We start from the raw sequence: 27,630 nt of genomic DNA on the forward strand, positions 1-27,630 counted from the left end.
TTAAAAAATGGCAGTTTTTGTTCCCCTCTCCTCTTCTTTCCTCTCCATACATTCCTAAATGTTCCACTGAGTCCAAGAGGTTTCTCAGCAGTCCAATTATTCAGTTCTCTGGAAAAATGTGGTCACTTGATCACGTTTGATGTGTTTTTTCAGACTTGCAACCATCTGTCTGCCCCTTCGGGCAGCCATATTTATCTGATTCAAAGTAGCCTGTCCATTAGATGCTGTTCAGTGACTGTTTCTGAGGTTGTTTACAAAAATCTACAAGCTCATCTGTCTGTTGGCCTGTTAGATATCTCCATTCCTTTTATCCCTCCATCTCTCTATCCATCTGTCCTTCTGCCGACTTACATTTGGACACACAGGATGACTGACATGATGAATTAAGTGGATCATCCCTGTATCCCCCTCCTCCATCTATCCAGTCATCCAATGAGATGTATTTACTTAGGAGATATTTTCAAAATTTGTTTGATTAATCAACATCTAATAGAGTCCAGCTGTGTGTCTACCTCTCTGTCCTCCTGCTTTCCTTCTCTCCCTCTGTCTACCGATGTCTTGAGGACACGTCGAAGCAGGTGATCATCATGAGATGGGCTTTGCAGAAGTTGACTCTGGTCTCCAGTTTGTCCGTCACTGTCTCCAGAGCTTCCAAATACTCCAGTGAGTCCACCTCGTAGACCTGCTGTAGCTCAACTGGATATTTGACAGAGAAGCAGAGAAAAAAGTCACACGCTAAAATACTGTTGTATGTACTTTGGGTTAATTAATCAGTTCAACAGATAGAACTGGTGATATTCTATATTTTTCTTATTATAAACAAATCCCAAGTTAAAAAAAAAAAAAAACATCAATGAATTGATCCAAATAACTAGTATTGTCTTCCTAGTTAAAACCTGATATAGCTTACTCCTCAGTGTCACAGGCATCCATTGTTGTTCAAAAACTGAAACACATCATTCAGCCACACTGTTGCACAGGCCGACATATTCCTTTATTATGATGAACACACACTATATTCATTTATTTTGAATCAATCTCACATACAATGTCCTGCTGTCATAACTATTCAGTCAAGCACCTCGTGTCAGTCCACAGCTGAAAATAGTTCCCATACACTGTTTACTCCTATTAGAGTAATGGCTAAAAAAGTGAAACTATATATTTGAGGCCCATTTTAAAAGATGTATGTCTTAAGAAGGAACCAGTGAGTTCACAAGTGTGTGTCATGGTGTGGTGTCAAGTAATGATACAGACTAATGCATCGTTACCTTTGTTCTTTTCATTGCTTTTGTTGACAGTACAAAATATATAGAATAATGCCAGTCTTATCCAGGAGTGAACACTGGTTCAATTAGCAATTGGATGGGACCACTCTTACACTCAGAATACAAAGAAAATATCAACAACAGGCTGAAAACCATTGGCAAAAAAATGCATGATTGCTTCTAATATGGACAATGTTTTTCTTTCTCATGAAAAAACGTTTTATACCTGTTGAGAACCACTAGTACAGAATACACAACAAGATCCAACAATCACACCATGGCGTCACTCTGTTTTTCTATCATGCACGCACGCACGCACGCACGCACGCACGCACGCACGCACGCACGCACGCACGCACGCACACCTCTCCTGATGTGTCAGTGCTACACTTACACTCAGTGGTCCATTTGTGTGGCTCCAGCATCAGGTACTGTTTGGTTTGCTCCAGTTCTTTCTTCAGACACTGGTACTTGGCTCTGACTTCACTGATCCGCTGCTGGCGGTGCTCCAACAGACGGAGCTTGGCACTGACATACACCACCTCCTGACGCACAGAGAGAGGACACACAGACAGATATGGATTTTACTCACCTTTATTTATCCAGGGGAGTGTGTCGTGAAACACATGTGCCTGCTAAACATTCACACCTAATCGACTCCAGTGTGACAGCAGCCGAGCACATTCGGACACTGAGCAGCTTCACTGGAGCAGTCGGGGGTTAAGTGGCTTCTTAAGGCCGCTGCGGGGAAAATCTATATTTCATGATTTTCTCTCCCCTCTCTCACAAACCTCACAATGATGCTTGCATTTATTTGCAACAAATTCAGTCTGTATCATGTATTCTGCAAAGTCTTAGGAATTTAGAGGGACACAGAGGGAAAGAGAATGTATTTTTATTAAAAACACTCACTATGCACACAGAGTGTAGTGCTAATGTTGATTCATTCATTTTGTGAAAATCCTTACTGATGTTTTTTTAAACTTGTTGGTTTTTCTGAGGTCTGCTTCCTCACTGACACACACAGTAGCTCAGATCCCTGAGCCTCCTGTGTCTCTTTTCTTCCCCAGCTTCACCCTCTTCTCCAGCAGTGTCCACCGAAACACTTAGTGCTTTTTAATGTGACCCACAGCTATTATTCATCAAATCAATTTCATTGACATCAAGTGCAACATGCCACTTGGCCACTGGGCCTCTATTTCTGCTCTTTTGCATTTAGCCTTCTCTAATTCTCTCCCTACATCCATTCCTCAGTCTCCTTCACCCTCCACCGCACCGCATACCCTCACACACAGCCTCCTTTCTTTAACTCTTTCCTGCTTTCTTTGTTCCCTCTCTTGTTTCCAAAAACCCCCTACACAACATTGTTCTCTCTTTCTCCCTCCTTTTCTCTTACTCTTGTCAGTATCAACATTTGTTTACCGACAACATGTATCTTTACTACGGACACTCATGTTTCTGAATATTCCTCCTCTCACCCATACCTCACCCTCCCTCCTTTCTCCCTCTCACCTTGCTCCCTCCTTTGTCTCTTCTCTTCTGCAGCCGCTCGACGTCATCTATCTCGTATACCTTGATCTCAAAGGTTTCGGTCGTTGCTGTCGCGCCCCGGAGGTTTGAGGGAGCTGGGGGCCCGAGTGGGCCATCTACCCAGCAGGCACCTGGGCTGGAGGAGGAGGAAGAAGAGGAAGTGATGGCCTGTTTGGAGGAACGGTGAGAGGGTGAGGAGGAGGAGGAAGAGTCCAAGGTCAGTGCTGGGATCAGACGACGACGCTGGAGGCCTGAAAGAATAAATAAGATGAAGATAACAAAAAATAGTGTTACACCCACCACCACCAAAATGTTTCAAGACACTGAAACACATTTTCTATGCTACTATATCCTGTAGCCTTTAAACTCTCTTATCATTCATTAAGTAGCATGAATTATCCTCACTCTTCAATGTTTATTCTGATACTGGTCTATTGGCATTACGTTGATTTTGAGTAATGCGTTGTGGTGAGTTGTGGATTTTGTCAGTGGCTCTTCTTCATTAAATCTACTGAGAGACTCTATCCTTCAACTGACCAAATAAATGTGCATGATGCAAACTGCTTTAGCATGGCTTAGCTTGATACTCAGTTGGCTTTAATTTCTACTACTGAATTACATAACTGGATCAAGATGATATTCTGCTCAAATAATTGGCAAAATAAAAACTGGCTTTATTGCCAAATAAATTTCATTTTTTAGTCTATACCGATAAAGAAATAGGTTTTGATTTTTCAGTGTGCTCGTTTTCTTTCTTTCCGAGAGTTACATGAGAGGACTGATACTACTTGTGCGTCTCCCATGCAGTATAATTACAGGCTGGTTGCTTGGCGATTTCACAGCAAGAAGGCTCCACAAAGTCACTGTGTCCGGCCAAGAAAAGGTCTGGCACATAAACACTCAACACAACAAAAAAGTAAGACTTTTACTTTTCAGTTTTTGTATGGATTAAACAAATGAGATAGGAATGTTAACTAATGAGATTTAGTGGTGCTGGTAGGCAGATTTTGTTGCCTTAAGCCAGGCTAGTTGTTTCCCTTTGTTTCAAGTCTTTATGCTAAGCTAAGCTAATGGCTGTTGGCTGCAGCCTTATTGTAAACAGACACACATGACAGAAATGATCTTCTCATCTAACTCTACAAGAAAGAGAAGCAAGTATTTCCCAAAATGTCAAACTATACCTTTAACATAATAAAAACATATTGGTAGGCCCACATGGCTTAGTGGTGTTTCTCACCATTCAGTTACATAGGACCATTCAGGAGGTAAAAGGTAATACAAGAAAAAGCAGCTGTTTCCAGCTGTGCATGTGTCAATGTATCAATCCTCAGGTATACAGCAGATACAGTACTTAAGTGTCTTTGAACTCAACAGGATACCACTGCTGGTTCCTGCTTTACAATTTGCTTTTCATCAGCAATCAGGGAAAACAGGAAGATAGGACATGAACATGAAAGCAGGATATTAGCTGAGGAAATAGATCATGGTTGCAAGAGGAGAGAAAAAAAGATGGGCGAATCATCACTGGAGAGAGGCAGAAAGAAGGTAACAAAAGAGAAGTATTAGGTGATTGAAAAAGCGGAAAGAGAGCGAGAAACAGATAACGGAGTGATAATCGAGATAAAAAGTTTAGTCTCTTTTCATGAAGCTCATAGATAAGAGCTGTAGGTCAGTCTCTAATCTGCCCACTACGCTAGGATGAACACACACACTCAAACATGCACACACATGCTTTGCATAGAAATTGCCAGCTATGTCGACAGGAATGTGAGTTATTAGATTCACAGGGAATCGAAAGATAAGGTGTGTGATAGAGGGAGAAAGAAAATTTTAATAAGGTTGCAGCTGTCTTTTGGTCCCAGTGCAGCACAGAGGGGTCAAGCAGAGACATATTTATTTCATTATGTAGTAGGAAGAGGCGTATAAGGTGACAGAGAAAGAATGAGGGTCTGCAGGGAGGAGAAGGTGCAAGGGGAGAGAGTTGGATGAATGAGGTAGAAAATGTGAGAGGAATAGATGGAAAAAGATGAGACCAGGTGGAAACACGGAACAAAAATAGAGAGAGAGCAAGTGAATCCAGTCTAATGGAAATCAAGCACAATGTGAGACTCTGCTGGAGATGTGATTAACATTTCGGTCGCACAAATATCTTCACACATTGCTTCTGTCTGTGGCACATCTGTCCTTGCTTCCTCTTACTATTTATATTCTCTCTGCCTGAATTTGGGCCTGGATCATTGTCGTATCTACAGTCTATCTATCTTGGACACAGACTCCATTACTGTCTTCACCTCCATGTACAACAAACATAGACAGTCTTTTCTGTCTTGTTTCTGTCTTTGTGTCTTTTTGTGACAGCTTGGTAGTGAATGCTCTCTCTAAGCACAGGATCAGCTGTGGTCAAAGTAAAATGAGAGTAAATCCAGACTTTATGCTGCATGGCAGGAGGTGAGGTTACATCCTACACGCATGGATGGAAAGGGTTTTTTCTCATTTAAATCAATAATCGGAGACACACCGGGAAGAGCTGCCTCTGTCCAATCTGGTTTTATGCACATATCCATCCTCTTGGTTAACCAGTAGAGTGTAAATTGGAGGCTACATTAGCAGGCTGTCTGTGTGGTGTTCTGGTGAATATGTATTCATTACAGCTCACACCAGCAGATTCCCTTTACCATTTCACAGATGGCTGGTCAGGGTCACCTTTCCTACCTGGCTCCTTCTGCAACCACAGCTTTCTTCACTTTTGCCTTACCTGCCCATTGCTTTCTCGTTGTGCTTTTTGATGGATTTTCTTAATAGCAGTGTCTCTTGCTCTCTTTCTATCAGCGACTAGTGGTTTTCATTTCTTTTTCAAAGCTTTGGAAGTCTTCTGATTAACATTTTGTCATGGCTGAGCTTGTCACGGTCAAATGCTGAACATGTGTGTTAGGGTTAGTGGCCAGAAAAAAGTGCATATTGGTGTAAAAAGAAACTGAACACAAATGTCGTCCTGGCATTTGGTGTCTGTATTGTCCATTCATTCATCACTTCATTCAAATATTATTAATTCACAGAAGCTAAGTATACATGTATTTTTCATTTGATTTCAGATTTTGACTTTATGTTCTTGTTGCAGCAGGGTATTTGCAGTTTTAAGTGTAATATCGATCATTCATATAGCTTTGTCACAGTTAGGTTCAGATGTTCCACTGCAGCTCAAGTCATTAAGGCAAATGCCTGCAAACAATAATAAGCCAATGCCTCTGTCAACCTCTGTCCAATGGAGTGAAAGCAATATTTAGGAAAATAGGTTGTTACCCGTGTTGCTCCTGCTCTTCTTGCTGCTCTTGGAGCTCCGTCTGGAGGAGGTGGTGGCTGTGCTGTGTTCACTGAGGGAGTCCTGAGCGGAGGAGGTACTTCCTGTGTTCTCGCTGCTGTCTCTTAGCATGCTCTCATAGCCACTGCTGCCCCCACTGTGGTAAAACAAAGCTGTCTTCCCCATGGCTGGAGGGAGCTCGCCACTCAGTACACTGCTGTTAGAGTCGAAAATGAGATCGCATTTAATAGCAGGTTAAAATGTTTTTTTTTGTTTGTTTCATCAGCACCAAATATATTGTGTGAGGATTTAAAACTTTTCATCTGTAGTTGAACTCGGGCTTGTACCTGTTGTCACTTGCATGGCCGCTGCTGCATCGGTGTGGTTTTCTGGGGGCTGTGATCTTGCTGTAGGGAGAGGGCAACGTTTGGACCACTGCTGCTCTCTCTTCTCCCAGGCCAGCTCCACCACCACCTCCACCTCCTGCCCCAGCTCCCCCTCCACTGCGAAATGAAGTGAATTTATTTTCAGCAGAATATCAAATGGTCTGGCCTGGCTCTGTCTGCACCTCTTTATTGTCATGTCAGATATGTTATTGATCTTTTTCCTGCATAACACAGTAATGGTGTCCAAAAGCTAGAAATTGTCACATGCACATCATAATGCTATTTTACATGGAAAATGAAGTAAAACTGACTAACCTTGCTCCTGCGACTCCTCTTTCCTCTCCAGGATCTGTGCCTCCTCCCTGGGCATGACTCCTGGAACGGGAGCCTGCACTTCCCTGAAGAAGCTCTGAGATTCGACCGTTGACAGCCCTGAGTGGCAGCTTGGCTGCCAGGCTTCCCCCTCGACTGCGGCTCAGAGACTGGGTAGACCAGGATCCAGGTGAAGATCCCTGCTGCTGCTGCTGCTGCTGCAAAGGGCTCTGGACTGAGCTCTGGGGCTGAGGAAACAGAGAAATGACTGATGTGGATGGCAGGAAAAATGGAGGCCACCGCGGCTTGAAGTGTTTGCATTGATTGATAAATGTGTTCTGTGTTTCCTCTTGTGTGAGAGTGAAAGGGAACCCTGAGGAAGGTCTAAAAGTTGTTGTTCATCTAGCTTTTTCTACTGAGCTGAGTGATGTAGGTTACAGGTGTTAAAATGGGTGAAAGTGAGTAAATTCACGGTAAAGAAGCATTCTTACTTTTCCGTTAGGAGGAAGGCTGGAGCTGCGGCTGGCAGTTTGGCTCAACGACTTGGTTGAGAAGCTCAGAGTCTTGGTGCTGGAGGCAGACAGACTCCTGCCTTTGGGACTACTGGTCATCAGCAGCTTACTGACAGCCGAGATCTTTGACTGGCCGTTGGTTTTGGCAGGTGACTGTGGAGCGCTGCTTGGACCGGGACTGCCACTGAAACTGGGGCTGGTCATGTTTGCAGTAGGAGAAGATACTGATCCAGCACGGGTGAGGCTGCGCCCAGTGCGAGGCATGGTGCTGTCCCCCCTCACTCCTCCTCCTCCCCCTCTCAGGCTCTCGCCTCTCTCCAGGGAGAAGCAGTCATAGTGGTGAGAACCGCTGTGGGAGCTGTGTACCCGGCCCAGAGAGTTGGTTCTGTTTGCAAGCTGCTCCAACTTGGCACTGAAAAGTCTACTGCTGTCTATGCTGGAGCCTCGTTGTCTGGTGACACCTATGGGGCCACATCCGGATATCCCTGAATCATCTGCTGAACTGCCCATCAGCGAGACTCCATGACTGGGTTGGTGGAGAGGGCTGGCTGCCCTGTTGCGCTGGTCAAGGCTGGACTTCCGTACCGGTGGCAGAGGTGGGATCCCCCCCTTCTTGTGGGAGAAAAAACCCTGTTTTCCAGTTGATCCCCTGCGGTCAAGTGTAGCCCGGGGACTGCAGGGAGTTGAAGTGGTGACGCCAAGATTACGGTACTCAATTCCATTATCTAAGCCATCATGTCGGTTGAGACGGTGCCAGCCACGAGGAAGACTGGCAGTACGGTGGATATCTGGGCTGTACATACTTGTCATGCAGTCTCCCTGGGCAACAACGGTGACCATCTCACAACCATCCACCACTCTCTTGAAGAAATCTGGAGATGACACTACCTCACCACCTGAACTACAGCTGCCATGATCCACACCTGAAAAAAACACTCATAGTTTTTAGGAATTTAGAATTGATCAAGTCTTTCATTTTGAATACATCAGTATTGTTTCTTACCATCCCTGCAGAAGCTCCGGTGGTCTCCGGTCCCAGCTCCAGCCTGACTCTTTAAATGGTCTACCTCCCTTTTCTCTGGCTTTGCTTCACACACAAGCTCTCTGCACCTCCCGTCCTCCATGCCGCGCTTCAACCAGGGGTCTTCAAAGCTCATCTCACTGGAAGTAGTAGCTAAAAGTGGGGCATTAAATTTGCCTGCATCTTTCATTATGCTAGTCTTGGTAGGTGAGGAGAGGATGGCTGGTTCCTGGATGGGTTTGACAGCCACACAATGGTGAATGCTTATCGTGGTCTTGAAAGGGGAGAGGTTACCAGGTCCTGCCAGAATTTGAATGTTAGTTTTAGCCATAGAAGGAGGCAGTTTCCTCAGCCTGTCTTTGGTCGGAGTTCCTTTATCACTCCCATTCTCTTGCAGCACCACCTCTCCCTCCAGACTCCCTCTTCTCGGGCTGCCACAACTTTCATAACTTCCCAGCCCCTCGACTCCGAAGCTCTGGTTGGGCTCAGGATCAGCCAGGGCCTCCCCTTGCTGGCTCTGGGACTGGCTGAAGCTGTGCAGAGACTGGTCAGCTTCACTTCCCATGCTCAGATCACTCATCCAGGAGGAGACAGGCGAACCACAGTTAGACATCACTGTGGCCAAGGCTTCGCCTTCTATCCGCAACTTGGCCATTGCCACCTGCAATAGGGAGCCATACAATCGGATGAGACATCTTGCAAACCAAAAGACAAGAACATAAAATTTAAAGCACATTACATCTGTCCTACTTTTGCAGTCTTCTTTAGGACACATACCCACATACCAAATGAGTTACTGTTACTGTAAATGCAAAGCAGTCACACTAACCTCTGCCATGGCAACAACCTCTGTAACTCCTGTGGTTGTTGCCAGACCTGCAGGCATGTTATAATCCTCCACAGCTCCATCCTCAGCAGTAGCAGTGATGACGCTGATGTGCTGAGCGCCTGAAGGGAGGGCAGTGACAGAGCCACATTCACTATTGAAGCTGATGATGCTTGTCGGACGACAGGTTAGGCCCTGAGTCTCCATGAGGGCTGCAACATCAAGGTCCTCCTCACATCCAGAAGCCACAGTGTACACCAGTTCATCCTCCCCAAGCGAGAAAGGTCCAACAGATACTGCGAGTCCCGAGGCTGCAGGTGGAGGAGAGAGAAAAGACATTTCTTCATTTCCTAGTTGTTCTTGATGCCGACGTGTATTTCATGTTACATATTTGTCATTACAATTCTGAGGGTTTGAATGTGACTCATAACTGTTTTTGGATCTCACCACCACCCTTTCCTTGTGTAAAAATAGCTGTTTTTCTGCAACTCACCGTCCTTGTGCGTGTCCATGGGTATCGGTGGGACGTCATCGTCACATAGTGTCTCAGCTGAGCCCAGGCTGGCAGACAGAGACGGAGTTGGCTCTCGCACTTGTGGGCTCATGCCCACAGGAGAAGTCCTGGACAGCAGGGACTCTGTGGAGGAACGGCCACTGTCTGCAGCCAAACTGTCTTCAGAATCAGAAACACACATTTGGCGTCATTACTAATTCTGTCTTCCAAGTGCAGAATACGTGCACCCACTCCTGCTCTGGTAAATTTAGGAAGTTGGGATCAGTCTCTGATGCCACTTTCAAAGCACTGGTTGTGCTCAGATCACTCGGTATGTGACTATATTTTAATATGCCTTTAGTTAGTTACGAGACTCTGTTATTGCCTTGTAGAAGGGTTGGTATATAACAGCAATAACATTACTTACAGAAAAACCAATATGTTAAAAAAGGAAAATTCTAGATATATAATAGAATTGGTGTGGATGTGAATTATTCTCTGTCTCAATCTAGATGGATACAACATTAAATGAAAAGAACAAATCTATGTAGATATGTGTTATTACAAGTTGACATTGGAGTGCTATGCAACTGTCTCTGGTAAAATCACACACAGTGAAATATAACCATGAAATGTCTTAGTGTGTGGCTCTTTAAAATACTATATAACAAACAATGTAAGAGTCATGTAAACAATGAGTTACTTATGTATATAAGGTAACATCATTTTATTTCCAATACAGAGTGGATAGATGTGATGGACTAGTACTAAAAGTTTATTTTGGCCTTAAATCTAGTTTTCAAAAAGAGAATATATATTAACAAAGTGGGAAAACTGAAATTCAAAAAATTATCTTAAGAGTTAACTTTCAATTTCAGTCATCATAAATATCAAACATGTATTTCAGGCTTTCAGTAGAAACATAATCCTAAAGTATAAACATGTAAAAAGATGCATACTGTCAGAGGTCAAAGCATCTGTGGCCTGGCCATCTTGAGCTAGAGTGTGTGAGGACAGAGGGGGTGTTGCCGGCATCACACCCTTCTGCGTATACACTTTACACCGCTGCGACGGGGAGGACGGAGGCCTGAGAAGGACAAGAATCAGACATTATGGAGTCAGTCTTTGGTGCTTTGTTTATTAGCCATGTCCAACTCCTGTTCATTAAAACTGAATTAAAGGAAGATGTTATTCAGTCAACATTATTGCCCATTGACACAGTATGCATGTGTAAACCACCTGTAGTCTGAGGTTTTGGTCAGGCTGGCGATGCCGAGGCGTGGTGATCCTAGTGGGCGTGTCTTTGCGTCAGCGTTACTGCACACATTCAGACTCTCACGGCTGCAAAAGAGACAGACAACAAAGGAGACATCATGTCAACTGAAATCAGATACATTCCAAAGGCTAATAGCAACATTTGCAAGAAAAAGGGCTCCGTCCAAGTAAGATTCACAGTTCTTGTTTTCTTTTCCTTTGGGTAGCAGCACCACCTATCCTCACCTGTCTTGTAGGTGGGAGCCCTTGATCCTATTCAGCGGGTTAGAAGTGATGCTGCTGCTTCCTGTTACACTCCTGGTACTAGTAACTATGGAGGAACCAGAACTCTGAGCGAGGCTGTGGATCATCGTCTGTGCCAGCTCTGCCTCCTCCACCACCTCCTTGATCTCCTGCAGCTGCTGGTCATTGGTCCTCCTCCTGGAGGTTGCTGCTGCTGAGGAGAAGGAGAACTGCACAGCACCTTCTATGGCACATGCAGAGCCTGGAGATGTTGCACAAAACAATGGTTTCTGAAGTAGGACCCAAAGGTGAGTTGCAAGAACAATAAGAAGGGAAATGTTGATTTGATGCTGAATTACAAAACTACTGGAAGCATTGAAAGCCAGTTTTTGGTCAAGTGGGTGACACTGGGATACAAAATTTATATACGGCATATGTATTAAACGAATTGAAGCTTTTACCTGTTTTGGCTTCTGTATCCAACACAGCAGCAGAGCTGGGAACAGCAGCAGCTGAGGATGAGACAGCTGAAGATGGACATGGCTCTTGTTTGGCACCTTGTTTGTTTGCTGGGACCTCTTCAAAGGGGAACTTTGCAACCTGAACAAAGGGTCATAGTGAAAGCTGAAAAATGAAAAGGCTTCATTCTTCATATGAGAATACAACAGTTTGATTTGATGTTGAAAAAGGAAATTGTCGCCACGTATGTTGCTTTTATTTTGTTATAAGAACACACTGTTATCCAAGAGAACTTCAGTGGTGATGGATGAGAATAAACAAGGTTTTGTACAAACACTTTAAAATAATAAGGTAACACCTTTTCAAATACATTATTTTGTGAAACAATTGAAATCATATGCTTCTTGACATATATAGAAAATAACACAAATTCTGACAGCGAGCAAAAGGTTTTTTCAGATACATGCAAAAATGTTAAGCAGATACAGAAAAAAACATTTTCCATTTGAATAAAGTGTTCAACTTGTCAAACAACCTGTCAAACTTTCAATATATCATCAAATACAGATCCCATTACACTAACAGAGCAATGTAATTTTTCTTTCTCTAATTTGCATCCTAATCTAGGTTGTTTTTTCCTTGAATAATAACAACAACGAAAGAACAGAAAATTTTCATTACCTCCTCGCTGCCATCAATGCAGTCCAGTCTCTCCTGCAGCTCAGCAAAGGTGTTGCACTTCAGGCACTCGGCTCCTTCCTCCGGGACAGGGGCCAACGGCTGCCCAAGTAGTGACTGAGAGGGCTGGGGCAGGGGCTGAGAGGGGCCACTGGGCTGGTCCTCTGGCTGAGGCGGCACCTGTTGGAGCAGAAATCAGACAGTATGTAATACGTATCCTTCTGAACGCTGCTGATTGTCTAAACTGTGTAGTTGTAAATATATTTAAATTGCCTTGCTCTGGGATCCTGCTGCTTGACTTTGACTTTGTGTTTGATGCTGCTCTGACGTTTTTCCTCGAAGCAAAGCAGGAATAATTGGGACAAATTCTGGTGGTCCCTCGTTGTCTGTCAGCTCTCTGTCCGACACCGCAGCCCCATTCGGGCCAACATAGATCACTGTGTCACATGACTGCTCGCTGCTCGAATACTCGTCGGGGTCACTGGACAGTCGCAGCAGTGGAAGGTCAGAGTCGGTGTCGCCTCGGTGATGGAAAGGACGCAGATGGGTAGGACGACGCATACGGCCCTCTTCGCAGGAGCTCTCTCCTCCAGAGGAGCTGGAGGTGTATTGCTGCGGAGAGATTGGATGACGGGGGAAGTGAAGACAGAGTAGGGTGGTGAGAGAGAAAATATTCCCTTTTTAGATTTGCAGAGCCTTTAATTGACAGTTCACTCTGGAGTGAGATGGGAAAGATAGAGAGGAGAGAAAAAAGGATGACATCCATGCAGATCCTCGACCAACATGCACCCTACCCAAGTGACCCAATTTAATTATTCTCATCTCTATCCCAGACTGGCACTTTTAGATATCTCATGACTTCAGTTTTCTCTTGCTGGAGCTTTATTTTTAGAGGCCTGAAGCCCTCACTTGACCCCCTTTTCTTCTGCTGAACAATTTTGAAATAAGTGAGTGTGAGAAGTGAAAGGTGAGAGAGGGTGTCAGGTGTCAGCAGCACTTTGGACATGTGGTTTTGATGGAAAAAGGGAGGTGATAAAATACATGGTGTTTTGAAATCAAGCACAAAAGCGTCATCATTTAAATTAAAGTAAATTCAACTTGTAATGGCTCATGCAAAGCCAAGGTTTTGACATGACATGGACACTGATTAAAAGTGAGTTATGTGTGCATCTGTCTACGGTACATTACCACTGACTGTAGCTGTGTTTATCTTGAACTTAATGTATGTAAAGTTTTAATTGTATGATATCAAGAGAAATTATTTCCCAATTTTAATGAAGCATCAAAGTTTGATTAAAACTCACCACAGTGACTTTAGTTTTCTTCTTTTTCATGCGGAGGACGCGGGAAGCAATCTGGATGGTAGAAAGGGTTTCTGAGAAATCTCTGGGTGAGGCAGAGATGTGAGCAATCATGGTGGTCCGGCAGTTCATGTTGCCTAGCGACTCCCTTAGCAACATGGTCAGCTTGCTGTCCCTGGTAACGCACATACACTGAGATGTGAGCACTAAAGACAGGTTGGAAATGCACACAGTTACTCAAACGTGCGACAAAACTGGACGATTTTCTAACAGACACCCACATATGTCTGACATGTGACGAAGGATTATTAACAGCTCGATTTGGTCACAAGACAAGAAGGAGGCTATGGTAATAGTCTATGTCATAATGAACACATGAAGCTAACATATTCATATAAATGAAGCTAAAAAATTCAAAAAGCAAAGTTTATTGGTAACTACTGATTATGTTTATTGATTAATGTTGTAAAAACACATGAAAGGTTGCTATTCAAGACTAAATCTCAAAAGAGGCACTCTGGATATTACGCAGTCTAATATTGGGAGATGATCTATCTCCCAGAGAGATTGTTCTAGCAGATGGGAAAGTAAAACTAGGCTGTGTGTTTAAGAAAAGACTTTCTCTTGGGTGGGCTACTGCAATCATTCATAGCCTTTTGTGTGTGTGTATGTGTGTGTGTGCATGTGTGTGCTCAGGCCTGCAGGCTGACAGTGAACACAGCTCCTCTGTGGCCCAATACCTCATGCTGCTGTCCCCCTTTTCTAAAAACACAGCCTGCAGGCATGTCTCACACACATATGTGTACATTCACATGCACATAAACACACATACGCATGCACACACTCCTATCTTGACCTCCTCTTTCTCATCAATGCTCTCTTCCTCTTTTCTCGTCTCCTCTCCTCTTTCTTCCTCTTTCTCAGTTTGCTGCCTCAGGCTTCCTCTTTCCCTCTCGAGCTATCTCTATATCTCTCCCTGAGATTAATGTAGGTAAATTCATGACTCATGAACTATTCATTTGCATGTTAATTCAAGTGCTAAAGATGTTGGATTAGACCTTGCACTTCAGCCTGTGCTGGATTTATTACCTCAGATCTACTAGCGAGGACTAATGTATGTAACATGATGCTGTCTACTAAAACTAGCCTATAATGAACGCAGCTTCCAAATTCCTAGATCACCATCATTACAGGAAGCTGATATTAAAGAGTGACCATGAAGTAGACGCAAAGCAAAACATGTTGTTTGCTTGCAGATTTGTACTTAGGTATGACTGAACAAATTAAGATAATCTAGAAATTCCTAAAGAGCACTGGAATTTCTATACTTATCTTGCTAATATCAAGGACTGCAATTGTCAGACTGGATATTGGAGTACTGAAAAATTGACTGTGTCCCTGAAGTGTGCTGATAGAGTGACATCAATAAAAAACGCAGGGAGCTTTATGACTAAAGGGGGGCTCTGCCAGGAGAGAGAGATGGCAAACCAGATGGGAAGTGGTCTGATTTTGGACAAGGCGCTGTACTGAGTCCCTTATGAGGAGGGTTGGCATTTAGTGAATCTGTGATTAGCATTTAAATCTACATGAGTATGTTGTGGCTGAAACATGGGACCTGCAAGACAGTTGGCAGTTTGGGATCACACTGAGATGCTCGGATTCTTGCAAGAGCCATAGTGTTGATTTTGTGGTGACAACAGAGACTGTCTGCCTCTTTGGGAAGCTACAAATACATGACAGGGTCCAACAGTCGACTGATCAACTGGCATACAGTCATTGGTTACCCGGCAACAGCACTGGAGCAGGACTGGGGCCTGGATGAGAACAGGATCAGACCCTATTACTAAAAGTAGTGAAGCGCTGGGAGAAAAACTCCTCATTTAACTGTGATGAAATGAAGGGAGCAGAATTCTTGGACTGTAGCTGGATTTTAACACATTTCTGCTCAGTGATTTGTGATTCTGAGGTGACTGCTATGTTACAGACTTGCACTCAGCTCTTGGATGTACTGAAGCATCTATTATAAAACCTGTCCAAATCCCCTCACAGTCTGACAACAGTCTGAGTCACCAGTGCCAAACCAGACTCAGCATAGCTTTGCTTACAGCTTCAGTGTTGGGTTGCAGGTTGTTTTGCAATGTAAATGCAAAAGCTGCTGATTAAATTAACCCAGCGAGGAGTATAGAGCTGCACAGCCTTAAGGAGAGTGGCAGAGCAAAGAGAAAGGAGGAAAGAAAAGAGGAATTAACTCAAGGGAAAGGTAGAATGGGGACATTTACAGATTGGTCTGTATACTGTATATACTGTATACTGCATGTGCATACTAAACAGCAATTATGAATTTTTTTCCATTACATGTATTATTACTTTCTGCCAGCATTACCATTAGCTTTGTTTTCAGTCTCAGTCCGTATTATCGCTCCATCTCTCCCCCCTCTCTCCCCTTTGCTCTCGTTGCCAGTCATTTAACCAGCAAAATGAATGTGATGAATATGTAACAGCAGCTGTTGTTGTTTATAACATTAAGTCCCCAAAACCTGAAGCAACTTAAGAGATCTGATGGCTGCTTTCTTTTCTTCTTCTCCTCCAGCTCCAAAACATCCTGCTATCCTCCTATACTTACCCATCACTCCTCTCCACACTTCTTTTGCCAAATTGGACCTCTCATATTCTCTTCTCCGATTTTGGCTACAATTTCTTTTTCTTACTTTATTCAACACATCTTCACACATTCTCCTCTCTTTTCTTTTCCTCTCCTCTCCTCTCCTCTTGTCTCCTCTCACCTCCTCTCCTCTTGTCTCCTCTCGTCTCCTCTCCTCTCCTCTCCTCTCCTCTCCTCTCCTCTCCTCTCCTCTCACACACACACACACAAACACCTGCACACACCACTTGTACACTCCCTACTTGTATGGGATGTGTTTGCTCCCGTTGACCAGGGCCAGGATCACGTTGCCAAGGGCGGATAAAGAAAGGCACAGAGGCGCCGAGCTGGGTGAAGAGGTCTCCCTGCTCTTCCCGCCTCCTCCTCCTCCTCCCCCAAGTACTTTGACATCACAGCTGCCCAGGTCCAACAAATGGAGGCGACTGCGACCTCCTGACACTAGCAAAGTGGAAAAAATGTTGGGAGGAAAAGGAATGACAGAGGATGGAAGGGGGGTAAGTGTAAGAAACATACTCATGTTTCAGTCTTTACCATAAATTTCCTACCTATTTCATTTTTTAAAAGAGGTCAAGACAGAGGTTGGTTGATGCATGAGGTAAGAAGCACCCATTAGTCTGAATGATCCGATAAAACCAACAATACTTCTGAAGCAGCAGATGTATTGATCTCCTCACAATTGTTATTTCAAGCATCAATATTCATGAATATGAATATAGATAAATATCCATAACCAAGTATGCATTAGCATTACAGTATACTGTATATATAGTAATTTAGCAAGTCAAAGTCATTATCAATTAATACACAATGTCTACAGAAGTAAGTTCATCCAAATATTGAATGTAGTCCTCAAATATCCTGAATTAATCATAAGAATGAACATTAACAAAGGTTGCAGGTGAAGTTGTCTTTATGAATTCTGGAGCAACATAATGGGAATCTTAGTTTTCTAAAGGTTAGGACTGTTAAAAATTGTACTTACAGTGTGTGAGCAGGCATAGCTGTAAAAACAGTGCCTGTTCCAACATTACTTTGTTTATGTCATCCTTAAACATACACATTGCCTGCATGTGATATCTCTGCCTCTCTCATACTCACAAGTACATTCTCTCCCTCTCTCTCTTCCCCTCTCTCTCTCTCACACACACAGACACACAGACACACACACACACATACAACACACACACAGTGTATACACACTGAAACTAATTATTATCAATGATATTTAGGGAAGACATCTGTCACAGTCTCTCTTTGTCAAACACACTGTCACGCACAAAGAAGTCCACACTACCCCTACATTATCACCTAGTTATTTATATAGACATGAGCGAGTGTGTGATATGACTGTGAATTAATCTAAACACAGGATTTTATAAAGGGATCATACAGTCTGTGATAGGTATGTCTACAACTCTGTCAAGAATTCTCATGCTTAAGGTCTCTGTTTATCCATGGTGACGATTGGTGAATAGATTGATCTGTCTATCATTGTTTACACCCACTCTTTGTGTCGTCCCACATGTGGTGAAGCATTATATTAATAGCAGCAGCATGTTTGTGTCTGCCTTTATCCTGCTACGATTATCTGGGAGACTCACAGCAGGAAATGTGCGATATGATAACAACAGTGCTAATAGTCTGCGCCAGTAGAAGCACAGTAGCTGTAATTGTTGTTGTTGTTGTTAAGTCTTATTGTGGACAATTACATTAGAAGAACTGGCATCAGTAATAACAGTAATAACAGTAATAACAGTGTTGGAACAAACAGCACTTACTTCCTCCTTTTCCTGTCTTTTCCATACGATACTGGTATATGTGTAATGTGAACAGCATGTGTGAGTTCCTATGTTCTTCTTCGGTGGTGTTGGGGCGTTGGCTGCTGTGGCGAGCTGCTATGGCTGCATCCAGAAACCAGGCTGCCTTCTCTGGGGTCGGAGCACGCAGTTCAGACTGGTTCTGAAGCTGAAAAATTTGAGGGAAGAAAGAAAATAGTGCGATTATTGTACTTTTATAGGCATGATAAGAAATTAGTAACAAGTGGCCAGAGGACAGAGAGCCAGGCAGGGGGGAAAATACCACTTAATCTAATCTGGGGTGGTCTCGGTTTACCTACCAAGTTTCCAAACACTGATAATATTGTGTACTAAGAGGACAGATTGGTATATTCTAATAAAGCATTTCTAATTTGCCTGCAGGTAAATAGATAGAGGGAAGCAGAGATGAGTGAGGCTAGCAAGGGAGAGAGAGAGAGAGAGAGAGAAAGAGAGAGAGAGAGAGAGAGTGTGTGTGTGTGTGGCACTACAGCATATCATTACTGATGAGATTATGTCAGATTAGTTAAGGATTACACAGATGTGCTTGTATCAGACTTTGTAATCCTATAAACATATAACTGCAGCTCCAAACACACACACACACACACACACACACACACACACACACACACACACACACACACACACACACACACACACACACACACAGAGCTCACCCTCCGTCATGTTTTTGGCACTCATCTACATGATACGTAGAAAAGATAGTTATCTTAAAGTGAATGATAATGATAGTAATATAAAAATAATTATGATGGTGATCATTTAATGTTGTGCCTTTTGTTGTCTGAATCTTGCTCATCAAAGTGGATTGTGTAGCAATTCTAATTAAGTCAACAAAGACATTGTATTTTTGAGAGTTCAAGTTATTCTTCCATTTTCGTTCATGTCCTCAAGATTTTTGCACTAGACACCATATTTCTTTCTCAGCCAGTCAGAAGTCGCACCAACATTGCACCAATGAGCTATTTTAATAAATGCCTAGTGCATTTTTAGATAAAAAGACTAATAGAATACTAAACCTCTTATAATGTATCTGCTGCTACAAAGTGTGTGTGTGTAGTGTGTGTGTGTGTGTGTGTGTGTGTGTGTGTGTGTGTGTGTGTGTGTGTGTGTGTGTGTGTGTGTGTGTGTGTGTGTGTGTGTGTGTGTGTATGCGCGTGCACATCCCACAGTAGCTAAGACAACAGAGAACTGCCTGTGGCTAAAAAGACAAAGGTAAAACATATTGATACAAGGCCTGAGGCTGTTCATAAACAATGTGTGTAAATATGTGCACGTGTGTGTGCATGTGTGTGTACCTGCATGCCACAGATGGGGTCCTCACACAGATACACTCCAGGTGACTGTCCATCCTGTAAGCTGCCTGTAGCCACTTCAGACAGCAAGTCCTTAAGGTTCTCCTCTTTTCCCCAAACCTACACACACACACACACACACACACACACACACACACACACACACACATATGAACAGTCAACAGATATTACAGTTATAGGAAACAGATGTCATGATAACACTACACTGATAGCACTGCAGCTATCTATTGCCATTACTTCTTAGAAAAGAGTCTCCTGTCATTGTCTGTATCAGTAATGGCACCTGTTTAACACTGGCGGCAACGTGTCAAATTGAGGTCTCATCGACAGCACTGACCTCGACTGCAGAGACACGAACAGAGAAGCGTGCTCCTGTTTTCTCCTTTCTCTCATTGATGAGTTTAAACAACCAGGAGATGGCACAGGGGATTATACCCAGAGTCTGAAGAGAGTCATCACGGCCAATCATTGTGTAGGATTTACCTGGAAGAGACAGACAGGAAGTCAAAATAGGGGAAGGGGGAAAAGATAACAATTGGATATCACCAAAAAAGACATGAAAAAACTACTTTGTATGAATAGGTGTGTGTGTGTGAAATGTATGTGTTTGAACATGAATGTGCACATGGAGCATCCAGATCTCTCATTATTCATCACAAGATGATGATTACACCCTCTACACACACACACACACACACCTGCTCGAGTTGGAGATCAAACACACACCAACACAAAGCCACATGTCATACAATCACACTGACACAACCGCTTATACAAAGACAGAGGACATCAAAAGCCTGACTCCTGTGATGCAGGGCTCAGAAATGTGTGTGATTTGTTCTGAGATAGGGATGGAGGGGAGGTTGTCAGCTACACTGTAATTTTACATTGTTCTCCCTCAGTATTTCCTGGAGCGATTAGACTTACTGTCAAAACAAAGATGCAGATTTCATGATTTGTCAGAAAACATTTTAAAACCTCGAGGTGAAATAGTAAACACACTCAGCCAGAAGGGTTGCATTTAGTCAGAAAAGGTTTAGACCATGTGTTTACATCATCATACAACATGTGGTGATCAGCTACATTCAAAGAACTTGTTTAAAAGCAACACTGGGCCATTTACATTTATTTAACTGCTTTACGAGTTGATTTCTTTTCACTTAACAAATCAGATGGACTCCCTCAGTCATAATGGCTCTATGTAGTGTCACTATCACAACCGCAGATCACTTCAACAACCCTCCTTTCTCTCTCTTCCCCTTCCAGGCCTGTGTGTATGCGAGAGTCTTAAATTACACATCGTTGTGAGGATATGTGTAGTTGTTTCCTTCTCTTTCCTTCTCTTCCTACCACAGGCTGTCAAGACATAGTCAGCTAGCTGACTGCTCCACTGACTAACACCACACTGCAACATAGTGATGCTACGCTAAAGGCAATAAAGCAGTGTGCGTGTGTGTGTGTGTGTCCGTGTCTGTGTGGTTGATGTATATTTCCAGTAATTGGTCTCATCAAGCAGAGCTGCCGATGCTGTCAGAGACAAAGTGATCGGAGTGAGAAAGTGTGAGAGAACAAGGCAGCACTGTATCATGAGTTCAAAGACACATGCATGCACACAGAGACACACACACAGACACGCACACGCACACTCATCATTACTAAAAGATGATCCATTCGAGGCCAATAATCCAATAACCGATACTAAAATCTATTAACTGTGCTTTAAAGCCAGAGGATTCAATTACATTCCTGAAGTTCATACATTTATTTTCTGTATAATTTGGACTTTTATTTAATTTTCCTATTTAATGAAAAACGTACTCATTGTGAGAGTGTGCACGTGTGTACATGAGTAGACTTATCTGTGTCTGAGTCCCACATACAGTATGTGTCTACAGCCAAGGGCCACAGAGTTGAAGATAAATGCTCATGTGTTACTTTCCCCATTTTAATTAGAAAAAAGGTAATGCTGTTATAACGCAGCCTCATTAAGATCCATGGCCCTAGGTGAGCTATATCACAAAGAATTATCTCATCTGCTACTACAGCAGCAGCCATTTAAACTGAAACCAGCAAGGTCAGGACTGCTCCATAGCATTAATATAACAATAAAATTGATTGAAAGAGCAAACTGTCTTTGATGGATTTCTCAATTATATAAAAGCACTTGCGGTATCAAAGCCTTAACACTCAGTTGTATCATCGAACATAATCAAACACAGACAATTAGAGGTCTGTTTTTGGGGCGTGTTAGGCATATTGGTTCCAGTCCAATCATGAATCATGACACAGTAGGCCTTTTTAATGTGTCAGTATTTGACAGTTGAATGAAAACATGTAAACATGGTGAGATGCGAAAGACTGATCTCGACATGCTGTCTGGTGTGTACACCATGTTGGGCTTGTGTCTTGGGAGAGCTGTGGTGATTGTATGTGCATCTGCTGGTTTGATCTGTCCTACCTGTATCTACTGGGGGGAGCGGGGGGCAGGTTCTGCTATGTGCCTACTCTTTAGTATTCTGGTTTGCATATGTGTCAGAGCCTAAAAAAATATAGATCTCTTGTCATTACAACTTTGAACTTATTTTCATATTTCATATTTTCATCCTCTATGCAATGAGGGATTATTACTGACATTATAGATCTGCGTACTTCAGTATTTTAAGTGCCTTTTATTGGAGAAAATACGAAGCATGGAGTGTACAGCAGAGACATGACAGAAAACAAGTGGAGGGACAGGTGGAGAATGACATAGAACAAAGGTCTCCAGCCAGACGTTGCAGTTCACAGAGGTAAGCCTGAAGTATTATCTAAACTTAAGTTGATCTGTCTAAACTGCTGCTTGTTTACAGTCGATTGTCTGACTGCTCATGTTTTCTTGCTCCATCGAACCTTGTTGTAGCAACGTTGCTGTGTTCTCATTTTCAGCAATTACTCTAATGAGTTCAATGTAATTGGCAATGTAAATGGAAACAAAAATTAGACCCATGTTGTAATAAAAGAAAAAATTACTGAAAAATCCTTTAACTGAAGACTGCCTCATGAGATAGACCAAAACTATGACACATCTAGAAATGAGTTTAGTTTTGTTTAACTACAGATTTGGCAAGGGACAAATTCCCTGCAGCACAACACGGAAGCACAGTGGTTTGCATGTTGGTTTATACAGGAAACGTCATCGCTGTTTGATCCAGTAAATGGCTCAACCATTAACACTGAAGTGTTCCCTGCTGAACTACAGCATTTTAACTCTGCCAGCAGTTCAAGGAGACTTACAAACTCTGCCTGGATGTATGAAGATCACAAGCCAAGAAGGATAATGCTGCTTCCATGTACAGGGATAAACACAACAGGGGTTGACCCAGAGCTGAAGAACATGACAGCGCGCACGCGTGTGTGTGTGTGTGTGTGTGTCTGTGTGTGTGTGTGTGTGTGTGGTGGGTCTTTGTGACACTGCCTGTGTATGGGTTCAGACATGTTGCAGTGTGCAGTGAGAGGTCCTGACCCTTTTTAAGACAGCTTCTCTAAAAACCCAGCTTCAGAGGGATTAGAGCGACAGAAAGGAAGACAGAAACACAGACAGAGCAGACTGAGAATGCTTTCAGCTTCAGTAGACACTAATCCTCTTCTTTCTCTCTCTGGTAGATGAGGGCCAGTGGAGAGACAGCCAAGTGAAAGACTGACACACTGACGGTCAGACACACACACACACACAAACACTAAAGATTATTCACAAGCTGCACACGCTCTGATTTTCTAGCCTGTGTACATGTGTGTGAGAGTGTTACCCAGCTTGGAGTGTCCAAAGCAGAAGACACAGCCATCTGCTCCATTCACCACCGACTGAATCACCTCGGCAACCGTTCCCGCACACACCTCCGCCTAGCAACAGGCAGACAGAGAGAGAGAAATGGAGGGAGATGTAGGAAGAAGGTAAAGAAAACATATAGCTACACATAGCTACCATTTGAGAACTTGAGTTGTGTTTTTGCCTTTTGTATAAACCATTTCAACCATTTCTAAATGTTTGAGCAGTAGTACGACACTGGCTGTCAAATCTAACTTAGCTGTTTTTATGGTGAACCATGAAAGGTTTTTACATTTGAGTCACAAACAATCTAAAAGTACTTAAAAAAGTAGAATATGGGGAGCCAGTTTGTCACCAGTTTGTAAATACTTAACCTAATTTTTTCATTTTTATTTTTTAGGAAAACCTTGTCTCTTAGTGTGATCTCATGACAGGTTTTATATCTAAATCACATCCACATCCTTTGTTCTGTAAAATCACAATCTTTTCTCTTACCTGTGAAGCATCAGGAGGGAACGCGGCATCAAATGTGAACATCTTCGGGGGGACCTGATTGGCTCCCACCCTTTTCTGGGAAGCAGCGTTTGGTGTCTGATTGGCTGAAGGGTCCATGATGGTGATTTGCTTCTTCCTGGGATCCACTTTAAGGAAGGAGCTGGACTCGGCTGCATCCAACTGAGACACTGGACACACACGCACCATCACTTTCACCTGAGGGTAAGACACAGGAAACAGATACTTTGATTACTTTTGATCTGTTACTATAGAAACCAGTGACATAAGACTGTAATCAGGACACACACATACATTCACAAATACAAATAGCCCTCCAGCTAAAAGTCACACTGCAGTTGGCAAGATTGATGCTATTTTAAAAATTCAGCTTCGTCTTTGCAGTTCCTCAGAAATCATTTGTCTATCAAACATTGTGTGTAGCACCCTGACGGGATGTGTAGTCTGCTCTTGCTGTTTATGCATATCTTCCTCACTTTGAAAGTTTCCCAACTTTATAGTATGAACAGATTTGAATTTTCTGAAGGATTGTTGCTAGAAGGCATTTGAACATATCTGCACCTTAGCTGCGACAAGACTCCCGAAGAGCCACAACATTAAGCTTTTTACTTCTTACACGAGTATCTACATGCTCTCCCTCTCTCATCACCTCATTTACCCTAAGTGTGTCTCCCTCCCTTCTCCCCTCTCCTCTTTTACCCATCACTCTTTCGTTATCTCTTTCTCCCTCTATCCTAAATCCCTTCCTTTTTCTCTCCTCACCCACCGTCTCTACCTTCAGCTCACTGCCACACATCAAAAGCCTGAAGTGCTGGAATCCTGTTTTAGCTTTCTCTCCACCTCTCGCTACTCCTTTCCTCCCACTCCTGTCACAAAGTGTTAGCAGCCACAAATTACCGCCTGACAGCTGCTGTTGTTTTCTTTGATATCAGAGAAAGCAAAACGCTGCGTCATCAAATCTGAGTGCGCTCCAGAACATTTTAACACATAAACAACCTTCTCTCTGTTAGTTAAAGACGTTTAAAAGTTTGAAGGACTTTCTAGCTGTCTATTATTGTTCTCTGTCTCCTGCATTAGCTCATCTGGGTGAATTAGTCTTCGTCTCTATTGCTCGTTTGATCACTGCCTATGTCACTGATTCAGACTATCTCTCTTTCCACGTTTTTCCCCTAAATCTTTCATCTTGCTACACACCACAGCATTATCCAAAAGATTTATTCCAGATTTTACCCTCTGACAACTGGGAGAAAGGCCACACCACAGCTACTGTGTCAGTGGAGGGATTCTGAACTGTGTGGGGACAGTCATCAAGTATCTCAGTTTATTTACCTTAAAGAGTTATACTCGACTTTAAAGACAGATTTTGTCTTTTCTGTCATCCTTAATTTCCCTTCACACCCTTGCATATCTCCTTTCTAACATCGAGTCAAATACCACAGTTGCCCTGTGATGTCTCTGTCTTGTCTTGACACATGTGAGAATTATGTTTCAATCCACACAGATGTTTTTTATTCCATTATTGGTCCAATTCTAATTTAGGCTTTAAATTCCTGCAGGACTATTTAGTCAAAAAAGGCCAGGTCAGTTACTAGTATAGCTACCTTGACCTCACCTTAGAAAACCATTATTTCCAGTGTGCCTTGCATTTATTGCATGTTGTTGCACCTAGCCAAATCTTAAACAAGCAATAAAATATCATATTTCACTACTGTGCTCTTCCAAAAGTAGAAATCTAATGCTATTAACAGGGAAATGTACATCGAAAGGGTCAAGAGAGGCAGAGTCACAAGCCTGAAAGCACATGTGGATATGCAAGGTAAAAATGTAAAAACAAGGATGCAACAAGCTCAGATTTTGCACTCTAACATGAATGATGACTAGACTGTGAAAATCCGTCTCAGTGGAACTTCATGGTAAATTGGCTCCAGCTTTGAAAACTGACGGTGCACAACACATAGATTTTTTTGGACAAGACGGTTTAAGGCATGACAGATGCAAAGAACTGGATGTCTAATAAAGAGCATAGGAGCTGACAGTATACATATACAGACTGACAGGCAGAGGATATGCATTTTCTCATCCTTACACTCTTGACGTTATGAGTCGACAGAAACTTCACAAGTGCACCATTAGTTTTGGCCTCTGTGAGACTCAGTACCATATGGAGAGAAATTGCAAGCTGACACCTTCATGTATGGACCACATCCCAAACTTTAAATGAGGGTGCAGTATCTGTGTGTACCCTACCTTTTCCCAGTGCATTCTGGGATAGGCATTAGACCTCTAGACCTTGAAAAGGACAAATGTGGTATATAAAATCAAAAGATGGATGGATATATAGATAATAAAGTGAGACTACTTAAGTATTTCTGCAAGAAAATTAGCAATCAGCAGGATAATCTCAGCTATACTACACTACTAATGGTATGTTAACTTGATCTGACTTAACAGGGTACATAAAGGGTTATACTATAAAAAAAGATGTGTGAAATCTATTTTTACGAGTGTCATACCAGGTGTTATCTAAACAAGGTAGGAATTTATGTCGTCAGGGCCCGGAGGTGCGGGTTAGATGAAAAGACTGCTGTGTTTATGTGTCTCCTAAGAGGGAAGGAGAGAGGAGGAGAGATCTTTTGTCTGTTTCTTGTTGTTAGCAGAGATGAATCCTCGTCTGAAGTGTGATTCTATACTGCACTTCCCATTAAACACCACCTTGGGATTACGAATCGCATGGTGATCCCAAAACACTCCAAACCCCACTGCGCTCTGAGGTAGAGCATTCAAAGAATAGAAGAAAGACTGTTAATGATTTAAATTATATATTTATTCACTTTCAGATCTATTAGCTGTGAGCAGGGATGTGATCAGAAATAAAAATAAAGTTAGAAACAAGGAAGAAAACTAATGAAAAATATAGTGTTTGTCAAATGCTGTAAATATACAACATAGTATCCTCATGTTTGAGCTTTACTTTGATCTCAAGTAAATTGGATTATTAATTAATTATCCTCCACTGCATTACTGTGCAGCTAGATAATAATAACATATGTACGGATATAATGCAATTTTCTGGAAGAGATTTAAAAATCTTAGTCCTATTTGGTACAAATTACTGTATTTGCTATGAATTATTTTATTGCCCTAGGGCAAACAGCCAAAGGCGACCAAAACAAGGTCATGTCACACTGAACAAACTCACCTCGAATGGTATGTGTTACGAAATAAAAGCATAAAAGCCTGCTGGTAACTAAAACACTGCCAAGTAAAGAGCACAAAGGCAAATAACAGCTCTTACTGTGTTACTGTTTATATGCACATTTCTCTCTCTCTCTCTCTCTCTCTCTGTGTTCTCTCTCTCTCTCTCTCTCTCTCTCTCTCTCGCTGTCTCTCTCTCTCTCTCTCTCTCTCTTTCTCGCTCTCTGTCACAGACACATACCTAATACAGCACATTACAGGCTTGCCTTTGGTTGCATCATTAAATGACCACAGGCCATTTAGGGGAGTTGGTTCAATAAATTGTGTGAGTGAGCGAGTGTGTATGAGAGTGTTTGTGTTAAAGTCTTTGTCAGATGAAGATAATTGTGTGTGTAAATATAAAAGTGTGTCTCTCGATGAGGGTTTCAGATAAACTGAGATTCCACCTGTATACAATAAATATGTAACCTTGGTGACCCAGGTGATCTAAGATACTAAGGCTTACTGTCAGGTCAACAGTTTGTGTTAAAAAAAAAATCCCATAGCACGGCGTACACACACACACAGACACACGATTCAGTGCTATACTCTCTCCTGACCCCAATAAAAGAGCCCATCACATCAGTAAGAGCCTGGGGGAAGGATTTTACCATTGCACGCTTTACAAGGCGTAACTCATAAAGTCCCCCCACCCCTGAGAGCCCATTTCCTCCTCACGTC

The 27,630-nt window shown here is 42.7% G+C and overlaps 1 protein-coding gene across 1 annotated transcript in view; it reads right to left on the reverse strand.

Moving 5' to 3' along the window:
* Positions 1–395: 395 nt before the first annotated feature.
* Positions 396–27,630, reverse strand: part of kif26b (kinesin family member 26B) — a 75,103-nt gene continuing 47,868 nt past the window's right edge. Inside the window, exons 6-28 of the mRNA XM_022741735.1 lie at positions 23,698–23,913; positions 23,183–23,276; positions 19,735–19,880; positions 19,380–19,496; positions 18,022–18,208; positions 16,486–16,681; positions 13,585–13,756; positions 12,554–12,892; positions 12,284–12,460; positions 11,605–11,743; positions 11,147–11,351; positions 10,886–10,963; positions 10,606–10,733; positions 9,647–9,826; positions 9,157–9,464; positions 8,310–8,988; positions 7,286–8,229; positions 6,798–7,042; positions 6,444–6,599; positions 6,099–6,313; positions 2,781–3,049; positions 1,663–1,813; positions 396–696 (exon numbers count right to left, since the gene is read on the reverse strand). Coding sequence (XP_022597456.1) covers positions 548–696; positions 1,663–1,813; positions 2,781–3,049; positions 6,099–6,313; positions 6,444–6,599; positions 6,798–7,042; positions 7,286–8,229; positions 8,310–8,988; positions 9,157–9,464; positions 9,647–9,826; positions 10,606–10,733; positions 10,886–10,963; positions 11,147–11,351; positions 11,605–11,743; positions 12,284–12,460; positions 12,554–12,892; positions 13,585–13,756; positions 16,486–16,681; positions 18,022–18,208; positions 19,380–19,496; positions 19,735–19,880; positions 23,183–23,276; positions 23,698–23,913 — 5,490 coding nt within the window. The 3' untranslated portion in view covers positions 396–547. The remainder of the gene's footprint in view (positions 697–1,662; positions 1,814–2,780; positions 3,050–6,098; positions 6,314–6,443; positions 6,600–6,797; positions 7,043–7,285; positions 8,230–8,309; positions 8,989–9,156; positions 9,465–9,646; positions 9,827–10,605; positions 10,734–10,885; positions 10,964–11,146; positions 11,352–11,604; positions 11,744–12,283; positions 12,461–12,553; positions 12,893–13,584; positions 13,757–16,485; positions 16,682–18,021; positions 18,209–19,379; positions 19,497–19,734; positions 19,881–23,182; positions 23,277–23,697; positions 23,914–27,630) is intronic.

This window comes from Seriola dumerili, unplaced genomic scaffold, assembly GCF_002260705.1.
Source record: "Seriola dumerili isolate Sdu_G_001 unplaced genomic scaffold, Sdu_1.0 BDQW01000003.1, whole genome shotgun sequence".
In the NCBI taxonomy this organism is placed as follows: domain Eukaryota; kingdom Metazoa; phylum Chordata; class Actinopteri; order Carangiformes; family Carangidae; genus Seriola; species Seriola dumerili.